A 15,674-nucleotide genomic window follows, 5' to 3' on the forward strand; every position below is an offset into this window, starting at 1 on the left:
AATGTCTCTGCCTGTGGGTTACATCTGCCTTGAAAGCAACCTTACCCAGAGGTGGTGCAAGCAGAGGATGGAGCTGGTTAGACCCAGGTCATGTGGTGAGGGAGATGGCCTCTGTTAGCGCTTGGAGGTCTGACTGGATCGGAAAGGGGAGAGATTCTTCTGTTCCAAGCCATATTTGCTGCCCTAAGACTTTGCTGTCTAGGTGGAAAAGGTGCTGGTAGTGGATGCTGTTGTTGGTGGCAGTTTTTGAGAAGTTCTGCTCCTGGCTTTCTGTGGCTGCCAAATCCTGAACTGGTGGAGTTGTCTGTGTGCACTGACCGGGGGAAACCTTGCTGTGAAGAGCCCTCCCTGGCAGGCTCTAGAAAAATCCCTATATGCTTCTGGTTTCGGTTGGTTGGTTTGTTTGTTTGTTTCTTCCTTTTTCTTTCTTTCTTTTTTCTCCTTTTTTTTTTTTTAAATTTTAATCCATTCTGAACACCTGTCTCTTGTTTATTTGGTCTGTTCTTTTCTTATTTTGAAGGTCTTGGAAAAATGTTCTCAGACTCTCATGTGCTGTAAGTTTGTTACAGTCCCAGATGCTTTAATGTTACCGTGCAGCATTTCAGTGTGTGTTGTGCTGTAAAATAATGGCTCCTTACTCTTGCATTTTTGCTGTATTTAATTTTGCTGTATTTTTAATTAGATAACAATATATTATCTTCTGCTGACTGTTGTGCTACCATTTATTTCTTCTCTGTACTTGGGGTAGGGGCAGAGGGGAGGGAAGCGGAGTCTGGCATTGTGTTCAGGCCCCATTGGAGCCTTGAGCAAAGGACCTGGGTGAGGCCCGAGAATAATCTTGGGCACTGCTAAACTGCCACTTAATTAATACTACAGCTAGATACTCAGATGTGGGTATTGCCCAAAGCATTGCTGTTACGGGGTGATGTACCTTCCCTCTCTGAGCAGCCTCTTTGCTCTAGGCTTTGCTAACTGTGTCTGTATTTTCTTGGCTGGATTGCAGGGCGGGGGGTACAGAGGGGATCAGACATGACACTGTGTCTGAATTGACTCCGCTCTGTGCTGAGCGGGTCCCACTGGTATTAGGACCGATGCCAACCGCTCTCCCTTCCCTCCTCTTCCTTTTGCTCAGACACTAAAACGGCACAGCTGGAAGAGGTGGGCACCAGCCCTCAGCTGGGAAGAGAGGAGGGTTTACTGCCAGGAGAGACAAACTAAGCCAAGTCTAGGGTAAAAGTGCTTGCTCCGTTCCCAGTCTCTTGGTGCCCAGGTTGTCACACTCGTGCAATGTTTCTGTGCTACACTACACACGAAGGAACGGAGCAGAGCTGCCTCTTCCCCCTTCGCTGCCCTATGAGTAACCTGGGCAGGAGGGGGAGTGACTTTGACTTGCATTTGTATTTTGGTCCCTAACTGTGTATATACAATTTTCTATGTTCCTTTTTTTGTGGTAACTAAGATGAATATTTTAATTAGATAAGTTATATGAAAAGAGGAAAATCATGTCTCAATAAAAGCCAAACACTGGACCGCGTCTGCTTGTTCTTTCCTGTCTCTGAGCAATGAATGTTAAATACGCCATCAGCAAAATTAGCTCTCCGTGCCCCCTAGGAGCGTCCCTGTCCCAGCGGCAGGGGGTGCTCCCGTTCTCTCCCCCCCCCCCCCGGCTGGACCGAGCCCCCCCGAGTTCCCGGCGCTCAACAGAAGCAGCCTTGCCCTTCCCGCGGCGGCCGGCACTGCCGGCGCAGCCCGGGGTCCGTCCGAGGCCGGGCCGGGGCCGAGCCCCCTCCCCGGGCCACGCCGCTCGCCGCGGCTCGCTCCCCCGGGGGCCGAGCACGTGCAGCGCCGAGCACCGCCCCCTCGCTGGTGGGCGGGGCGGCGGCGGTGCGCAGGCGCGGTGGGGGCGGGGCGGGGGCGCGGCGCGGCGCAGTCATGGCGCACGGTCACGGCCGCTGCTGCTGCTGCGGGGAGGAGGCGGCGGCGGTCGGCGGGGACCGGGGCGCGGCCTGGGGGCTCTACCTGCGTATCGACCGGCAGCGGCTGCAGTGCCTCAACGAACTCCGCGAGGGCAGCGGCGCGCTCGTCTTCCGCGCTTGGGAGGAGCGCGGCGACCGCGCCCAGGTGGGGCCGGGCCGGGCCGGGGCCCGCAGCGGTGCTGCTGCCTGAGGAGAGCCGGGCGGCGGGAGGGGACCGTGGGCCCGGGAGTAAGCGAGGTGTCGTGGGTCCCCGCCTTGCCCCTGAGCCCCTCCGAGGTTACCCGCCGTGTTCCCCCGGCCCCCGCTGCGACACCCGCGTACCTGCGCGGCCGGGGCCAGCCCTGACCCGCTCCTCTCTCTCCCCAGTTCGTAGAAAGCGACGATGATGAGGAGCTTCTGTTTAATATCCCGTAAGTTCTTTCCCTGAGCAGCTTTGGCAGCGTTTTGGCTGCTGGGAGGGCTTTTTCCTTGCCTTTCTGTTCCTGGGAACGAGGCACGTCTGTGTGCTGCCGTAACCGGGGCTGATTCGGAGAGAACGGAGGTGAAAACGCCGCTTTGGTGTCTCTCGGCAGGTTTACGGGCAACGTGAAATTAAAAGGAGTAATTGTGATGGGAGAAGATGACGGTACGCATCCAGCAGAGATGAGACTGTAAGTAAAACGAGCGTTAACTTTGCTGGAGCCTAAACTGAACCAATTGACTCGTAGCTAACGACAACAGCGATTCTCGCGCTGTTGGATGTCCAAGCGCCCGGCGAGGGTGCGCAGCGTGGGAGAAAGCAACGTTACTCTGCAGCACCTCAGTCATTGCAGGGCCCCAGGAGGAAAAAGAAACGGCAACTTGTACAGAGATGAGTGTGGCTACTTGCTGCCTTTTCTCTACAGAAATGGGGCGCCGACTTTAATTAGAAGACAACGTTTGGTGGAGACGCTGGCTGTGCTGTGAAGAAACCAACCTGCTACGGGCTTAGCGGGCTGCGGGAGGATCAGTGGGCCGAGGGGTTACGCTTTGGGGGGAAACTGAGGCCTGGGAGGGAGGGACACAAGTGACAGAATGTCCTGCAGCCAGGTGAGGTTCGTCAGGCTCTTGGCAGCGGTCTGGCTGTGCTGAGCCATGTGGCCTGTTTTATCTCCTGAAGGGAGAGAGAGCTTTCTTAATACTACTTTTTTTTTTCTTTTTTTTTTTTTTTAATGAAAGAGTAGTGAGTACTCTGCAGTTCTTGCTTGTGGGGAAAGAAATACGCCTTTATGGAGCCCCTGTTTTCCTTGGTCTCCAGTGTACGAGGGTCTGGGTTTCTTCGCGTACCCAAGCGTGCCGAGATCTGTATCTCCCCAGCTTTGTTCTCACTCTTCCTTGTCATTTCTTCAGGGTGTTGGGTATTCTGGAACATGATGATGCTTTGTGGTGGCGTTGGTATTTTCTCCCTTAGAAGACAAAGCAAATCCAGTTTCTTATTGTTGAGAAGAATCCGGGTAGCACTAATGGATGGGGAGGGAAACCAATTAGCTGACCTGTGTGTTAATAACTTCCTGGGTTTCCTCCCTCTCTTCCCAGGTTCAAGAACATTCCTCACATGTCCTTTGATGATGCAGCCAGGGAACCGGACCAGATGTTCAGCCTGAACCGGGATCCGATGGGCGAGCTGGAGTATCCCACCAAGTACGATGCAGACCCGCATGCCCGGGGGGTGCGGGGGGCTGCTCCCCCCGAGCGCAGGAGCTGCTCTATCCAGCCCGCTGCTGTGCCGCCAAACTTTAGGAAAGTGTTAGCAGAGAGTGGTTCCTTCCCTTGCATCTCAAAGCTGCCCAGAGTAGAATTTGCCTCCCCAGCTCCGTCGTGCCCTTGTCTGGTGGGAGCTCTGGTCTGAAACCATCTCCCCGGAGCCAGGGGGATTTCTGTGCCTGTGAGCCAGGACTTTTTGGGGTGCAGAATCATCCCGGTGTTGTGTGCCCTGCTCCTGGCCCCCCAGTGACAGCTTGTTGCTGGCCCGCTCACCACAAGCGTGAGAGAAGCTGCTCCTCCTGCACACTCAAGTCCTTTGCTCCCAAGTCTGACTCAGATTAGGGCAGGAGCTATGCACAGCGCGGGGCCGCAGCGCCGTGCTGAGGAGGTGGCAAGGCAGCAGAGTGGCAGCTTGTACGCACAGCTCTGGTTTCAGAGTGTGTTTTCTTTCAGAATTGCCCGTTTCTCCAATGTTTACCACCTCTCCATCCACTTTCCGAAGAACTTTGGAGCGGAGACAACGAAGATTTTTTACATAGGCCTGAAAGGAGAGTGGACGGAGGTAGGTGAGAGCAGAGATGAGTGAGACTGCACTCATAGTGTAAAAAGGGCTTTAAATCATAGCTTAAGTTGAGCTCTAGCGGTGAGGAAGACAGTGAGGGTAGCGTGGCGATGGGGATGGAAGGTCTGCAATGCAGAGTCTGCAAGATGGGAACCTGCTCAGCTCTTGCCAGTCAGGTGTTTTTAGGAGGGACTTGAATTCTGCTCTCCTCTGGACTAACACGTTTAATCCTAATGCAGGCTCATCGCCACGAAGTCACCATCTGCAATTACGAAGCATCAGCAAACCCAGCTGATCACAAGTTGGAACAAATCACCCCACAGACTCACTTCATCTCCTAACAGTGCTGTCGGGAATCTCCCGCAGGCTCTGGTATAAGTGTACGGACGTGATGGGCTGACTCGGACAGAAATGGCTTCCTGAAGCACTGGAGTGTTGGATCAGCTTTACGTTTCGGTCTTTGCCTTGGAAAGCAGAGTGCCAAGTGTGTGCAATGCCTCTACGAAGGCGGCCGCCGAGGGCAGCGGCGTGTTGGGTCCCGCGGAAGGCAGCAGATCTGCTCTCGTTAACGGGAGACTCGGTCTTTAGGCAGAGGCAAGCTCGTGTCTGGTATCGGTTGCTTCTCTGACTGCCAATAAAACACACACCGAGGTGCAGAGCTGCGGCTGTGGCCTGGTCACCCAGATCCCTCTCCCTGAATGTGGGTCACAGCCTGGCTCTGGAGCGGCCCTCCTGTCCCCGCGGGGAGCCGGCGGATGCGGGGGCGAGCCAGCAGCGACAGCGGGGACGGCTCCGGGCCGCGGCTGTCGCTGGCGGGAGGGGGCGGCGCCCGCTGTCTCACCGGCAGCGGAGCCGGGAAGGCGGGCGGGGGCCGGGCCGCTGTGGTAACGATGGGGGACCGGGGCCTCCCGCGGCCTCTCTCCCCATGAGGCCCCGGGCAGACCCAGCCGCCCCGCGTTTCGCGGCCGGGCCGGCCCCGCCGCGTTCGCCTCCGCCCCGCGGGGCCCGCTGCGAAGATGGCCGCCCCCGAGGGACGGGCGGCGCGTCACTTCCGCCGCGCTGACCCGGCCGCGACCCGGTGGGCGGAAGTTCCGGTGGGAGCGCGTCGGGGGAGCCGGGAGGAGAGCGCGCGCCGGGCCCGCGGGAGAGGTGCGGGGCGGGACGTACCACCGGGGCGCGGCGGGGGGGGGGGCGGAGGGAGCCCTGAGGGGAGCCGGGGCGGGGGGCGCTCCCTGAGGGCAGGGCCGCCTCCCGGGCGGCGGGAAGGCCGGGGCGGGCTGAGGGGCCCCTTCCCCGCGGCGCTGCCGGGGTGTTTAACGGGGGGAGCGGGACGGTAGATCACCGGCTGGCGCGGCTGCGGGCCGGGCGCAGGGCGCTCCGTCAGAGAGGCCGGAGATTCGGGGCTCCGCTCGCCGGCCCCCCCCCCCCTCCCCCCCCCCCCCCGCGGTTCCGGCTCCGGCCGGTGGCTGAGGGCGGGTCCGGCCCCGCGGGTCCCGAGTGGGTCCCGGGTGGGCCCCGGCGCCCTGCGGCCTCGTGCTCGGGGCGGCGGGGGAGCGCGCTGCCGGTAACGGGGCCGCTGCAAGCAGCGTGGAGCCGCCCTCCCGTCGCAAGCCCCCCTCCTCCCACGCCCAGGGGCCTCCCGCGGGTCGGTACGAGCCCTCCAGCCTTTCAGGGAAACCCCCAGAAGCCCCGTTTCCACGGAAAACTGGCGTTCCCGTTCCGGCCGCGGCAGGCGGGAAGCTCGCGGGGCGGCCGAGCCGGGCGTGGGGTTCAGGCCGGCTCCCGCCTCCCCTCGGGCCTCCCCCGCGCCCCACCACGCTCCTCCCGTCCCTCCGCTTCCAGGCGGGATTTCTCCAGCCTCCTGTTGCCGGTTCGGGCCTGGGGGAGAGGCCGGGGCACGTTAATGAACGGTGATCAGCGACTCGCTCCCCTCCTGACGCCGCCTGACCCCGGGGCCGGGCCGTGCGGTTCCCACCGGCGTCACTCTCGTGGGCGAGGGGTAGCTGTGGGGTGCGATAGCTCTGGGGCTGCCACTGAAACAGCCCAAGCTGGACGCAAGTTCATCTCCTTTTTTTGTGTGGGGGTGCTTTTATGCAGGCACAGACCCCTTTGGGGGGCTTTATCCTTCCCATGTCGTGTTTTGGCCTCACGGCTGCTTCTGCTCGAGCTGTTCTTGTGGCAGCAGCCGTGGACCCTCCTGGGAGAGAGATACCCCGGGAGTGGGGCAGAAACACCCCAGAGAAATCTCGGGTGTCTCCAAGGGGTGGCCCGTGGGGTGTTTCGGGCAGCCTCAACCCTCAAAACCCCTCTTTTCCCTGAAGCCTCTGTGAATAAGGCCAAGACGTGAGTCTGTGTCTGCTCAGGGAGCGCGTTTCAGCGTCTCCATCTGTCATGGAAGATGCTTTTATTTATGGCTCTTCTTGCCAGGATTTTTGGCAGGTGCTGTTTGTCCTCGCTGGTTGTTTTGACCCTGGAGTACACACGAGCACGTGGGCTGTGTGTCTGTGAGGTTCGCCAGACCTGAGGAGCTTGTTGTTCCCGGTGTTTTTATTTGAGTCGGGGAAACAGCTGACGAACAGTTGGTGAAACGAGTCGGGCAGGTCTTGGCCCAGGCTGGTAGAGGAGGAGGCTGTTTCTGTTGGGTAAGGCTGTCTGCCGGGGTACCGGGAGTTCGGGGGGGTTTGGGTGGCCCCCTCCCATCCAAAACCCTCTGGGGATGGTGCTTGCTGTGAGATGTGAGGACTTGAGCAGACCTCAGGGGCTGATCTTGCTCCTGGCAGGAGCCGGGGGGCTGATCTTACTCCTGGGAGATGATGGCAGCGCTGTAAACGTGCTCTGATCTAATTAGTCCTGGGCTGTGAGCGGGGGTTAGGGCCTGTCATGTGAAGTGTGGTAGTTTTAGTGATTTGCACTGGACTGGGAACAAACGCCATCGGCTGTCGCGTCCGAAGGGGATGTCGTGGGGGCTGCTAGCTCTGCCAGAGCTGCCTGCCCTGCAGGTGACTGGGATCTGGGAGGTGACAATCAGCCCTTCGTGCTGGCAGGAGACCGTTGCGGTGGGGACAGCGGCAGTGGCCTTGCCTGGCTGCCTGGTGGGGTGGGACAGGGATGGCCTCGCTGGGGGGGGCGCAGGCTCTGGGAAGCAGCGAGGGGCTTGGGTCTCAGGCCAGCGCCTGAACGCTCTGGTTTATCCCCAACCGGCTCCATAAAAGAGGGCTGGACCTTTTATTAGTGCTGCAAAGCCTGTGCTGCTGCGTGCCAAGGGCCAGCGTTTCCTGCTTCCCTGTCGGAGCAGATGTGGGTCAGGCTCCTCCTCGGCTCCGCTGGCAGCCGGGAAGGGATGCTGAGGCTGTGTGACGCCCGGCCGCCCTCTGCCCACGTCGTTACAGTCACAGAAATAACTTTGGCTTTGAGGTGTAACAGAAAGAGCTAATTTTAACACTTCCAGCACCCCACGCACGTATCCCCGCTCACACGCATCTGGTGCTGCGATGTGGGAAGTGTTTTCTGCTTCCTGGCTCTCCGGCATTGCCAGGCCAGGGACGGAGCAGGGCTGTCCCAAGGGCTTAAACATCAAAGCCTTCACGTAGTCGTTTAATTTTCCCCCAAATAGCTGGTCCCTCTGGAGCAAGTTGTTGCTGGGGGAGGAAGAAGGGAGTTTTTTCCTGCCTTACCTTTGTCCCTCTGTCCCGCAGGTGCCAGTGTCTGAGTCCCTCTCGGTGTATGTGTGGTAACAACATGTCTGTCCCCCTCCTCGCTGATGCAGTGACTGTCTCAGGGGCAGAGCGGGAGACTGCCGCGGTAAGGGCCGGACCCCTCCTGCCTCACCTGCTTCTTCCCTTTTAGCAGTCTTGAAGATAAGGAGCTGTTTTTGTGGGGTTCAGAGGGGCCAGGAGCTGAGCCCGTAATCCCTCAGCTCCTCAGATGTACGTCTGGGTGCATCAAAGGGGATGCAGGACCAGTGAGTTCCTGTCTTGCTGGGGAAAAGTAACTGTCCTTTGGGCTGGGCTGTTTGTTACTGGTGCTCGGCCCAGTGCGGAAGCACGGGCACAGCCTCACAGCTAGCCTTGACCTAGCAGGGAAGTCAGTGGGAGTTGGATCTGATTTAGCTATTTAAGCTTTTAAAAGCAAATCCCCCAAAGAAAATCCTCTGTCCTTCCCTGGGGCCCCACAGGCTGCCCTCCCTCTGCTCCCTGTTGCTTAGGGGCTGCTCTAGCCTGAGATGAAAAGCCTGTAGAGATGGGTTTTGTGAGTCCTTGGCAAGCTCGGCCTCTGCTCAGCATGGTGCCGTGCAGCCTGGCGGGACGATCCATCGCTCTCTGGCAGCCAAGGGGCCGACGACGCCCACGAACCTGGCCGTGACAGCAGGCTCTGTGGCATGATGACGATGATGTGCCTGTTCCACCCATCCGTCATGCTCAAAGCTGCAGAGACGTGTCATTAGCATCGGCTAATTTCTGCCTGTTTGAGTCTCCTCTAGTTAGTGACTAAGTGGTCTTTTGCCGCTTCCCTGCGAGCCCAGCCCTGCCTCTCTCTCAGGGCACTGGCTGTCGCACCAGCTAATTCTTTTGTTTTTCTGCTTAATTTAACAGGTCATTTTTTTACATGGCCTTGGAGACACGGGGTGAGTATTCCTAGAGCTGGCTCTGGTTGTGACGCGTGGTTTGCTGAATGTGGGCCCGGGCCCGGCCGTTTGCTGCAAACACCGGTGCTGCTTTCCCCAGGGGCAGCTCCGAGATTTGTCTGGGGCTTTGAGCTCGGTCCGATAGCCGTGCCTGCGCCACCCTCACAGGGAATCGCCGGCCAGCAGCTGCCTGCACTTGAATATTTATGATCCCGGCAGGCTGGCAGCCCCCCGCCTCCTGCGGATTTGATTTTCTGCTTTCTTTAAGGCAAGCAGATAAGCACTGCGGTTTTTCCAGTCCTTGGGAGTTGGGTTGTGTCTACGCGAGTGCATCCCTCTAATGTGCAAGGCCACCTTAGAGGACAGCGTGAGATACAGCAGTTACAAAAGGCTTCTCCCTGCACAGGAGATTCTCCCTCCTCCGTTGCTGATAGCAGCTTCCCTGCCTCCAGCTGCGGGGCTTTGTGCGCTGCCTTTGCCCTGCCGCAGAGGAGATCTGTGCTGGGGATTCATGTTGGGATTCAGGCTGCTGGGGTGGGCAGGACCTGGTAAAATAACGCTGTAGCAGGGGCAGGAGGCCAGCAGCCTCGCAGAAAACGTGTCCTTGGGGGAAATCCCTCATCTTCACCAGCATCCTCCACAATGCTAAGGCAAACCTTGAACTCCCTTCTCTCCTCTCTCCCCAGGCACAGCTGGGCTGATGCTCTCTCCTCCATCCGCCTCCCCTACGTGAAATATATTTGCCCTCACGCGTAAGTGCCGTCCTTGCTTCGGGAAGGGCCTTGGGGGGCCTGGGTGGGCCGTGACGCTGGTGCCCGCTGCCAAGACTGCTTGGGGAGGCAGACGGTGGCCGGTGCCCTGACCTACCTGTGGGGCTGTGCAGTGAGGCTTGCTCTCCTGCTGTGGCCGGTTCGTCCAGGGCCCCAGCCCTGTAATTTTCTGCCTGCAGGCAGAGTGGTTCCCCACAGAGCTGATCAGTGCGGGAGCTGCTGCTCTGAGTCTGTTTTCTCCCTTATCCTGTCCTCTGCCTCTCCCCAATGGCTGCAGTGAAAGCCAAAAGCACTGGAGCTCCTTCCCTGTCCCCCTGGTCAGGCAGGAGGGGGCTCAGCAGAAAAGGAAGGAAATGGTCCCCGATGTGTCCCCCGTGTCGATAGCAGCCCGTGCAGGGGGGCACTCACCGTGGGGGAGCTCTGCCGCAGCAGTGTCCCTGGCAGCAGGGCCTTGGCTTCCCAGGATGCTGCTCCATCAGCATCTCCTGGCTCGGCAGCAGCAAACAGGAGAGGGACGCAGGTGCTCTCCTCCCCAGGCGGGCCACTTGGCAACGCCCTGGAGCTGCCAGCTCAGCCGGGATCTGCTCGGGGCTCATGGATGATTCCTGAAGTCACCTTGCGACCCCCAGGCTGGGGTCTGGTGGCACCGACCCACTGCTGTCCCTTGGGAGAGGTGTCCTGCAGCTGCAGGCAGGAGGGCCGGTCACCCAGCTCTCCCCTTGGCTCAGATTTTCTTCTCTTGCACTTGAACTAAAACACCCAAACTGTTTTTTCTCTGCAGGCCCCGGATCCCAGTGACCCTCAACATGAAGATGGTTATGCCCTCCTGGTCAGTGCTTTGGGTGGCAGGGGTGGGTGGGACCCTTTTGAGGGTGTATTTTGGGGAGTGAGAGGGATGGGGGGACTGAAGAGCCAAAATCCACTGCCCTGTAGGAGCCAGGGGAAGGGCAGAGCACACCCAGCTCCCACCTCCCCACACCCTGGGTGCTGAGAGAGGTTTGGGGCTGACCCTGCTTCCTCTCTCAGGTTTGATCTGATGGGGTTGACTCCGGATGCACCTGAGGATGAAGCTGGGATCAAGAAAGCCGCCGAAAACAGTAAGAAACGTTGGGGAGGGGGAAGCGCTGAGCTCCTGGGCGCCTCTCCCTCGCTGGGACAGGAGCAGATGTCTTCCTTCCACCTCTCCTTCCTTTCTGCTCTCCTGTGATCCCAGCCCACCTTCTCCCTGGCTGAAGCCAAGTGCGTTCGGTCCCTGGGACCTCTGGCACCTGCCTCTCCCTGACGTGCTGAGGGTCCTGTGTGCACCCCCAGGCCTCGGGTGCTGCTCTTCAGCCCCCCCACCTTTCCCTGACCTGTTTCTCTGTCGTCTTGCAGTTAAAGCAATTATCGAGCATGAGATGAAGAACGGGATCCCACCCAACCGCATCATCCTGGGGGGCTTCTCACAGGTGAGCTGAGCTGCAGGGGGCCGAGGTGGAGCAGACTGAGGGTTGGGTTCCCTCTTCCCCTTCTGAAGACACCCCTCAAAGGGAGCATCCGTGGCAAGGAGGCGGGTGGGTGCTGGGTGAGCCGGGGACTGGTGGGTGTCCCGAAGCTGCGGATCCCCCCGTGGCACTAACGGACCTTCCTCGCCTGCTGCAGGGCGGTGCCTTGTCGCTGTACACGGCTCTCACCTGCCAGCACCAGCTGGCCGGCATCGTGGCGCTCAGCTGCTGGCTCCCGCTGCACAAGGCCTTCCCGCAGGTACCCTGCACTGCTGCCGCTGCGTGTGTCCGCAGGGAGGGGCGGGGTGAGGGGAATTTTCCTGTCCAGAGTTTGCTGCGGTGTGAGCCTGGGGCTGCTGGAGGCACGAGGTGCCTGTGGTGGGGGCTTAATCCCACGCCCCTGCTCCTGGGGCCTGGGGTGGGTGAGGGCACAGGAGAAATGAGGGCTCTGCCTCCCTGTGAGCCGATCTGTGAGCCGATCTGCTCCCCAAGCCTCCTCGTGCCCACCGGGCAGCCGCTCAGTCCTAGTGGCAGCGTGGGAGGAGGCGTTTGGTGGCAGGGCAGCAGGCGCTGTGTGAGCAGCTCTCCCACGTCCCTCTTGAGGAGGGGAGCTGCCAGGTGATGTGCACAGGGACGCAGAGAAAACACCTGCGCCGTTCCCCACTGGGGATCCCCTCTCCTGGGCACCCCTGAGCGCTTCCTTCCTCGCTGCAGGCGGCGAATAACGGCGTGAACAAGGACATCGCCATCCTGCAGTGCCATGGGGAGATGGACCCCATGATCCCCGTCCGCTTCGGGGCCCTCACTGCTGAGAAGCTGAAATCTGTCGTCACCCCCACCAAGGTCCAGTTCAAAACCTACCCCGGCGTGATGCACAGTTCCTGTCCTCAGGTCAGTGCCTCGGCGCGGAGAGAGGGGACGGGGCTGTCAGGGGCTGGTCTCGCCTTTGAGAGCCACCCCAGCACGGTGGGTCAGGCAGGGCAGGGAAATTGCTGAGTCCAGAACACACGGGATGTGTTTATTCCCCGATTCACTCCGGGGAGGCTGCGTAGCCCTTGTGCCCCTATGCTTGGGGCAATGCACGGCCCTCGAGGAGCCCCAAAGTGACGGGCTCCGTGCTATCCGCAGGAGATGATGGCGGTGAAGGAGTTCATCGAGAAGCTGCTGCCCCGGATCTAAGCGGAGCCAATCGAGACTGTTGCAGGGAAGGACGCCGAGGTCGCAGCCGCTGATCTTTCCCCCGTGACCCGTCCGCTGCAAACGGAAGCCATGGCACCCCACCGCACCTCCCGCCGCACCCCCGGCCCCCGCCTCTCCCCATCTCCTCGCACCGCGTCCTCTCCGGCTGGGAGTGCCCCGTCTCTCCCTGCTGCTCTCGGAGCTGAGATTGGAGCTGTCTAAGGCGAGTTTTCGAGTGGCCTTTTCTCTCCTCTTGCTCCGAGCGGTTTCTGCGGGGGTCACCATCCCCTCAACTCCCCGTTCAGGCACCGCGGTGTGTGGGTCTGGCATGGCACGGGCGAGGTTTTTTTGTTGAGTTTGGGGTTTTTTTTGTAACAGTATTAGGGGTGGGATGTGCCCCCGTGCGGCGGGAGGAGCGGTGCGGGCACAGGGCAGGGCTGGGGCACCCTCCGGAGCCCTCCTTGGCTCGGAGCAGCCTGTGCTCCTCCTCTGCCCTCAGCCCGTCCTCTCCATGGCTACTCTTGGCCTCTGCTCAGGCGACTCACGGGTTTTCAATCAGAGCTCAGGAACCCGGGACTCCCCTGCGAACGCCTCAAGGCCCAGGGCAGAGGCTCTGCTCTGGGCCGGTACCACCAAAGGCTGCCCCGTCTCCCAGGGCCGGCAGAAAGGCGTCCGCGCAGCTCCTGCACCTCCTCGCACGGGGCCCCGGCCCCTGCCCTGTCGCACACGCACACTCCCCAGCGGGCTCGCCCCGCGCTCCAGCAGCCTCAGCCCTCGGCTTGTGGCAGCTCTGCCCTCCTCGCGATAATCGCCTCCTTCCTTCTCCTCCTCCTCCTCTTGTTGCTTTTACAATCTCTTCCTCAGCCCAGCGGGGTGTCCCACAGATTCTCTCTGCGCCCTCAGAGCCCCAAAGCCCTGCCGTTTACAGCCGGCGTCCGAATGGCTTTGCCACAGAGCCTGCCCGGCGCTGGCCCGGTCCTTAACGTCTCTCTTGCTGCTACTTCTCCTTCCCTTTGGACTCGGGCTGGCTCAGGGAGGGAGAGGAGAGGCGAGGAGAGGCCCCCGGTCCCCAGGGATGGCTCCTGGCGCAGCTGGAGGAAGCAGGTTTGCTCCCAGCCATCATCTCACCAGCATCTAACGCCTGGGTGCTGCTGCGCCCCATCCCGCGGGGCAGGGCGGGGGTCTCCGTGCTCCCCGGGGCGAGGGCTGCGGGCTCTGTTGGCCTTTCCGTGTACAATCACAGGTTTCCCCGGGGCCCCTCGCCCGGCTGGCTGGAGGCTGCGGCCGAGGCTTGTCCTCTCTCGAGCGGTGGCCTGGCCATGCCGGCGGCTGTGGCTGGTTGGGGCGCGGGGCCAGGACCGTTCCCCACCAGCAGAGCAGCTCCCCGGGCACAGGGCCCCGAATGTCTCCTCCGCGGGTGGTCTCCTGGCCATCCCCTCCCCTCCCGCAGGGCTGAGGGCACTTGCTGTTGAGCAGCACTGCCCTTCTCCTCACCTCTCCTCCATGGGCTGAGCCCACAGCACTGTTGGGCCCTTCCGGGCTGGAGCTGTACATGTCTTTTAAAAAAAAAAAAAAAAACAACCAACAAAAACCACAAACCCCACCTAGCCTAAGGGCTGTCGCTCCCTCCCGCGTGCTCCGGCTCTGTGTGGGTCGATGCCTTGTCCGGCAGAGCCCCCAGAGCCTCTGCTTGGTGCCCAGTGGCCAGCAGCGGGCTGTGGCCGGGCTCACGCTGCCGTGGCCGGCACATCCCCGAGGGCGAGGGCTGCTCCGGGGGGGCAGGCGGGGAGCTCCGTGACAGCACCTCTGCTCCAGCCGTGCCCTCCCCTCCTGGGATGCGTAAAGCAATAACCCGCTCTCCGGAGAGTCGGATCTGTCGGACTCATCCTTGGTTGCTTTCTTGGGTTGTTTTGGGTGGTTGGGGTTGGTTTTCCTCCCTCCCCCCCCCTTAGGAAGTCTTAAACCAGCAAACCTGCTGCTGGTGTCGGGGGCAGCCCGGCTCTTCCCCTTGCTTGGGGTTCAGTCCTGCTGTTTCTTCTACTTTGTCTGTTTTAAAGCTGCTGTGTCCTCCCCTCCCTGCGCTCGGCGGGTGGGGAGGTGAGAGGGGCTGGCTGGGACGGGAACGCAGCTCCCTGCAGGTGACCTGAGGGCTGGCGGACGGACAGACCGACCTATTTGACTGTGAACTGGAACTGTGTGCGTAGCGGGGGCCAGCGGGGGCCTGGGACTCGTGGCCATCCTTGGGCACGGCGCGGGTGGCCGCGCTGGCTCCTTTGCAGAGCATTCCTGCTCGCTCCCTGCCTGAGCAGCACGCGCCTGGCCGGGGCCGTGCTGAGGACCCGGGAGGGAGAAAGGCTTCTCTCCATTCCTCAATACAGCTTTCTTTTTTTTTTTTTTTTCTTCTCTCTCTCTCTCTTTTGTCTTCCTTGTAAATGTTTGGGGTTTTTTGTGTGTGTGTTCCACGGAGTCAGAAACAAGGTTAAATAAAGAGTAAACCTCTCCCAGAGCTGAGCTGGCGTCATTCGTGGCTGGGCAGGAAGTGCCGTCAGCACCTCTGTAACGGAGGTTCGGGGGGAGCGGATCAGCAGGAGGCCCCAGGGTGCCGTTCCTGGGGGCAGCAGCTCTGGCTGAGGGGAAGCAGAACAGAGCTGCCACTTAGAAAGTAAGAAAGTTTATTTAAAAACAAATCAAAAGCTCAATTCATAATTTAGTAGCATAAGTTATTAATCCAAGTGACAGCAAACCAGGCTGACTGCGTCATCGCTGCCTAACGAAGCCGTTAGAGCTGCCAGTAATAAATAGGAGCAGTATTTGACAGCTGAGCAGAGCCTTCTCCTGGGCAGCCTTTGGCAATGCGATTACGGAAGCGGCTGCCACAGGCAACATGGAAGCAAAACCAGGCACCAGCCAACTCTAACAGCAGCAGGGGGGCTGTGTGCAGGCAGGCGAGGCTGGCCGTGCCCAGGGCTCTCACAGCTCCTCTGGCTCGGCAGGAGCACGTGGGAGATGAGGCTTGGTCCCCAAAACCACCCTGGGGGGCAGGGGAAAAAAAGGGGACAGGCCCTGGCAGCCATCAGGGCCTTCTCCCAGGGGAGCTGGGCTGGGGAAATGTGATGGCCTTGGGAAGTGACTGGTCCCTGTGGGAGTGGGGGGCCGGGGGGGTTCCTGGGCCTGAGGCTATGAGGTAGGTGCTCAGCAGCCCTCTCCGTGCCCAGGGCAGTGGGTGCCCCAGCCTCCCCCCTGAGACCGGGAACATCCCCGGCTCCCAGAGCTGGGAGGGTTGGGGGCCAGGTGCAGCAGGGAAGGGGTGGTTTCCTCTGCAGCTTGGGCTCAACAGGACTCAGTGTTTGAGTGCTG

The 15,674-nt window shown here is 60.6% G+C and overlaps 2 protein-coding genes across 3 annotated transcripts; both read left to right on the top strand.

Moving 5' to 3' along the window:
• The first annotated feature begins 1,906 nt into the window (after positions 1-1,906).
• PITHD1 (PITH domain containing 1) lies at positions 1,907-4,918 on the top strand. The gene is made up of 6 exons (XM_075522497.1): positions 1,907-2,121; positions 2,343-2,386; positions 2,549-2,626; positions 3,531-3,635; positions 4,152-4,260; positions 4,500-4,918. Exons 1-6 carry the CDS (start codon positions 1,933-1,935, stop codon positions 4,599-4,601), a joined length of 627 nt encoding a protein of 208 aa, XP_075378612.1. The 5' UTR covers positions 1,907-1,932; the 3' UTR covers positions 4,602-4,918.
• Positions 4,919-5,306: 388 nt separating this feature from the next.
• Positions 5,307-13,909, top strand: LYPLA2 (lysophospholipase 2). 2 transcript variants are annotated; one of them, XM_075522496.1, is made up of 11 exons: positions 5,337-5,409; positions 6,688-6,902; positions 7,956-8,061; positions 8,853-8,884; positions 9,571-9,636; positions 10,436-10,483; positions 10,681-10,751; positions 11,029-11,102; positions 11,296-11,397; positions 11,853-12,029; positions 12,267-13,909. In XM_075522496.1, the coding sequence occupies exons 3-11, from the start codon at positions 7,984-7,986 to the stop codon at positions 12,315-12,317; spliced, it is 699 nt and encodes a 232-aa protein (XP_075378611.1). In that variant the 5' UTR covers positions 5,337-5,409; positions 6,688-6,902; positions 7,956-7,983; the 3' UTR covers positions 12,318-13,909. The 2 variants fall into 2 exon arrangements, with proteins under 2 accessions (XP_075378610.1, XP_075378611.1); XM_075522495.1 differs by lacking the exon at positions 6,688-6,902 and having other exon boundaries at positions 5,307-5,409.
• The last annotated feature ends 1,765 nt before the right edge of the window (positions 13,910-15,674 follow it).

This window comes from Mycteria americana, chromosome 21, assembly GCF_035582795.1.
Source record: "Mycteria americana isolate JAX WOST 10 ecotype Jacksonville Zoo and Gardens chromosome 21, USCA_MyAme_1.0, whole genome shotgun sequence".
Classification (NCBI taxonomy): domain Eukaryota; kingdom Metazoa; phylum Chordata; class Aves; order Ciconiiformes; family Ciconiidae; genus Mycteria; species Mycteria americana.

Bases quoted from the DNA above. Each gene is read 5' to 3' on its own strand.
- LYPLA2 (XM_075522495.1), top strand. From the start codon at position 7,984: ATGTGTGGTAACAACATGTCTGTCCCCCTCCTCGCTGATGCAGTGACT. The intron at 8,062-8,852 runs GTAAGGGCCGGA...TTAATTTAACAG, and splicing joins CAGAGCGGGAGACTGCCGCG to GTCATTTTTTTACATGGCCT. The intron at 12,030-12,266 runs GTCAGTGCCTCG...TGCTATCCGCAG, and splicing joins TGCACAGTTCCTGTCCTCAG to GAGATGATGGCGGTGAAGGA.
- PITHD1 (XM_075522497.1), top strand. From the start codon at position 1,933: ATGGCGCACGGTCACGGCCGCTGCTGCTGCTGCGGGGAGGAGGCGGCG. The intron at 2,627-3,530 runs GTAAGTAAAACG...CTCTCTTCCCAG, and splicing joins CATCCAGCAGAGATGAGACT to GTTCAAGAACATTCCTCACA. The intron at 3,636-4,151 runs GTACGATGCAGA...GTTTTCTTTCAG, and splicing joins GAGCTGGAGTATCCCACCAA to AATTGCCCGTTTCTCCAATG.